Source organism: Myotis myotis, unplaced genomic scaffold (assembly GCF_014108235.1).
Source record: "Myotis myotis isolate mMyoMyo1 unplaced genomic scaffold, mMyoMyo1.p scaffold_m19_p_63, whole genome shotgun sequence".
NCBI lineage: Eukaryota > Metazoa > Chordata > Mammalia > Chiroptera > Vespertilionidae > Myotis > Myotis myotis.
In genome coordinates, this window is record NW_023416372.1 from 518023 (window position 1) to 522568 (window position 4546).

At 51.8% G+C, this 4546-nt stretch overlaps 1 protein-coding gene across 1 annotated transcript; it reads left to right on the forward strand.

The window, feature by feature from the left end:
- Positions 1–350: 350 nt before the first annotated feature.
- Positions 351–3868, forward strand: ATP4B (ATPase H+/K+ transporting subunit beta; the record flags this gene model as incomplete). The annotated part of the gene is made up of 4 exons (XM_036315887.1): positions 351–462; positions 960–1088; positions 3442–3555; positions 3669–3868. Coding segments are annotated over exons 1-4 (555 nt in total), but the record flags the coding sequence as incomplete, so codon positions are not given.
- Positions 3869–4546: the final 678 nt, after the last annotated feature.

Sequence of the window (4546 nt, forward strand, 5' to 3'; positions counted from 1 at the left end):
TGTCCTTGTGCTGACCTTCCTTCCTTCCTCCTGGAGGAAGTGAAAGAATGGGGCCTGAGCTGAACAAGTGGCTGTTCAGGAAAGTATTTCTCCTTAGTCGTTATCATAACAAAGTTACGGCCAAGGGCATCCCAGAAGGAGGGGGCAGCCCTGACTTGCCCAGGGGAGAGGTGGAGGGCACCTGATAGCAGGGGGACTGCAGAGCGCATGGAGCCGCTGGTGTTTGGACAGCGAGGCCTGATAACACTGCTGGGTGCGCCTCTGACCTCTGAAGGAGACTATAAAACCCAGGGGTGGATTTTCTCCTCTCAGTCTCTTCTGCACAAGGGGGACTCTCAGAAGCAGGGAGGATGGCGGCGTTGCAGGAGAAGAAGTCGTGCAGCCAGAGGATGGAGGAATTCCAGCGCTACTGCTGGAACCCGGACACGGGGCAGATGCTGGGCCGGACCCTGTCCCGGTGGGGTATGTGTCCGGCCAGGCAGGGCAAGGCGGGGCAGATCTGAGAGGAGTGGCAGAGGCCCACCACCAGCTGCCTGGGGCTGGGGGTCCAGGTTCCCAAAACCCAGGCCCGCCCAGGCTTCTGGCCAGGCCTCACCTTCCTCACCAGGTGACCTCAGAGGCCCATTTCAGCTCTTATGCCCCCTGGCACCAGGCACCCACACGGTGGGAACATCTGAGGATTGACTGGCCCCAAAGTTTCAGGCTTAGATTGGAGAATAGCAGTTTATAGTTATTATTCCTAAACTTCACAATTTTTAAAAAGACTTGAAGTCAAGGGGTATGGGGTTTCTTTGGAGCAATGAGCATGTTCTAGAACTAGATAGAGGTGATGCTTGCACAGCGTTGTGTGTAGATGCACTGAGGTTTTCACTCCAAGACGGGTGAAGAGGTGGGGTTCCGTGGGGGTCCGACCACGATGAGGAAGTGTGCAGCTGCGTCTGACGGGCCTCTCCCTGCAGTGTGGATCAGCCTCTATTACGTGGCCTTCTACGTGGTGATGACCGGACTCTTTGCTCTGTGCATCTACTCGCTGATGTGCACGCTCGACCCGTACACGCCTGACTACCAAGACCAGCTGAAGTCACCAGGTAATGCGGGGGTGGGGGGCGATGCTCGAGCCTGCACATCAGGACCCCACGCAGGTCAGGGCGATTCGCAGTCCCGGAGGTGCTCAGTCAGAGCATAAACTCTCAGGGAATGAAGCCCCCAGGGGCACCCAGCAGGGGCCTCTGCTCCTCCCACCAGCAGCCACGGGGCTTTGAGGGGTACACCCGAGTACGGACAGCCCCTCGGCTTCTTTTGATGAGGCGGCGGCCCCCAGATTATGAAGTCTGGCTCTGGCTTTAGTTGTAATTATTAAAACAGAGGTTTTTGTGACCGAGTCTTTATACCACTTACTTTGTATGGGCCTACACGCACAGCAGACATAATGGCAGGATATGCAAAAGACTGTTCCTAGAGAGACAGGAATGAAGGATTTAGGGAAGGAAAGAGCTTTGGTTTCCACTTCGAGTCCGTCAGTACTTCAATCCAGAATAGCAATTCAATCCAGAACACGAGTCTTCTCCAAGTGCAGTCAGTCTACCGTCCTCTGAGGTGGAAGGTGGACCGGCAGTGGGCTGAACCTCCACTCTCCTGAGTTGGCACCAGATGGGTCATTGGTGACAAGACTCAAGGGCTCGAGACAGTGAGGCGTCCCCTCCACAGTCCTGGCGAAGGTGATTTGAGCCAAGACTTCCACACCCCACCCATTAACCAAAGGTGACTTAAAAAAAAAAAAAAAAAAAGCATAAAGAAAAGGGAGGGAGGAGAACGGAAGAAATGAAGCGCACAGTAACTCAGAATGTTTATCGCTCACACATCCCTAACTTTCTCAGGAAGATAATGCCCCCAGGAACATGCAACACACGCAGCACGTAGGAAAAGAAAATTCACACGTTTTTTAAGAGAAGCTGCCTCAGACGGTCTCCAGCAGGTGAGCTGAGCGGGTCCAGCCCTCCTGCTGGGATCTTCAGTGAATCTGTCCATAAATAATAACACCAAAGTGCTTTGTTGGGTGTCAAATTTTAGCATTAACCAACAGATGAAGCATAGAGGATTTCATTATAATTTCAGAGCAGAATGTAACATGTTACAAACTTGAGAACATAACCATAGCATAATTTGCTCAAAACCCTGAGGCTGGAAGGCAGGCGAGATGTGTTCCCCTGGTCACGGGGAGGCGGGGAAGGGGCAACAGCTGCCAGGTGAAGCTGATGAACAAGTCCCGTGAGAACCTGAGAGCACGCTCCGAGTGAATAGTTGAGAGCGGGGAGTGGAGAGCTTTCTTCTCCTTTAGACCTTTCTGGAGGTTTGTGTTTTAAACCATGTACAACTGTTACTTTCACAATATCCATAAAACAACAAAAACCCTAGCTTACTTTTTTTAATCCTCACCCAAGGATGTTTTTTTCCCATTGATTTCTAGAGAGAGTGGCGGGAACGGGGAGGGAGAGAGAAAAAAACAAGCATGGATGTGAGAGCGACACATCAATTGGTTGCCTCCTGCATAAGCGCCTACCGGGGCTGGGGAACCTGCCACCAACGTACGTGCCCTGGACTGGGACTCAAACCCAAGACCCTTTGGCCCACAAGCCAACGCTCTAACCACTGAGCAAACCGGCCAGAGCTAGCTTACTTATTTTAAAAGTCACCTGTACAATCAGGGAACTGGCTAAATAAGTCGTAAAACACCCACACAACCAGGCGCGATGTGGTATTTGTGGACAGAAAGAGGTGAGCTGATATGAAATGCCAGGGAAAAGTGGGTACAACTGCTGTCGGAACAGGAAGAGAGGACAGTGGCGTGTGGAAAACAGGCTCCCACTTATCTGAAGAAACACGTATCTTTGTACTCACAGAAACAAGGACGCTTCCTAAGGATGCACACTAGACCTGAGACGGAGAAAACTGAGGGCTGGCACTTCAACTTCCGGCACTTGTGCAGTTATTTTTATAATTCGTGTTGTTAGAACGCATTCGCGTTTAACCAACACCAGTGGAGATCTTGCAAATATGCACCAACTACAACTTCAGTAAGAAATCCAGTCGACCCAGGGCGAGCTGTCACCTGCAACAATGAGTGTGGCCCCCTGGGTGGCACTGGTGCAGGCCTCGTGTGCGGGAAGAGCCCACCCAGCCTTCAGCCGCACCACACCCTGCACCCAGACAGGCTCGTTCCTCCGTGAGGCTCCCAGGCCGGAGGGCAGGGTCCTCCCTGAGCAGCTAGCGCGGAGGACACCTGACCGTGGCCTCCTGGCCTGGCTGCCCTTGAAGACCTGGACCCTGCTGGTCCCGCGGCATCCCACCTGGGACAGCTCTGCACACAGCTCACCAACTCGGCAGCCACCAGCTTGGATGTGATGAACATTTGGAGAAACTAGTGTCAGGCTCTCTTTCCAGGGGTGACCTTGAGGCCAGACGTCTACGGGGATGAAGGCCTGGACATTTCCTACAATATCTCTGACAACGGGACCTGGACAGACCTAGTGCACACCCTCCACGATTTCCTGGAAGGTAAGGTTGAAAACGCTCCCACAGCCTTTCTTTCTCCTTTTCTAAGAACATGTCACTAACAGCCCCAGGTGGCCGCGTGGAGAGAGGGCCCACAGCTGTGTCTGTGCTGGCAGGCTACTCACCAGCGGCCCAGGAGGACAACATCAACTGCACCTCCGACAAGGTGTTCATCCAAGAAAGCTTCGGGGCTCCGAATCACACCAAGTTCTCCTGCAAGTTCACCACAGACATGCTGCAAAACTGCTCAGGCCTGGAGGACCCCAACTTCGGCTTTGAGGAAGGAAAGCCGTGTTTCATTATTAAGATGAACAGGGTGAGTATAAAAGGGTTGGAGGTCAGAGGTCCAGGATGAGGCCCCGTTGGAGATGGCTCTGGGGCGGAGGGTCCGTGTTCAGCGCACCCACCTGTCCAGGGTTCCAGAGTGACCGGTCAGACTTGCCCCGCTGCCCCTTCCGTGCTCGGCACCTTCATTCAGAACACACCCATTATGCTGGCTCCTAAGCTGATTATTTCTCTCAGATACAAGCGAAAACAACCCATTCAAGCACAGCATCTACATCAGTGGTTCTCAACCTTCCTAATGCCGCGACCCTTTAATACAGTTCATGTTGTGGTGACCCCCAACCATAAAATTATTTTCATTGCTACTTCATAACTGTAATTTTGCTACTGTTATGAGTCGTAATGTAATATCTGACATGCAGGCCTAGTATGGCACCTGCCCCTGTGTGCACATGAGTGTGAGCTGCCATCACACCTGCCAGGTAGTTTCACTGTTACAAATTGAACATAATTAAAGCATAGTGATTAATCACAAAAACAATATGTAATTATATATGTGTTTTCCGATGGTCTAGGGCAGCCGTGGGCAAACTACAGCCCGCGGGCCGGATCCGGCCCGTTTGAAATGAATAAAACTAAAAAAAAAAAAAAAAGACCGTACCCTTTTATGTAATGATGTTTACTTTGAATTTATATTAGTTCACACAAA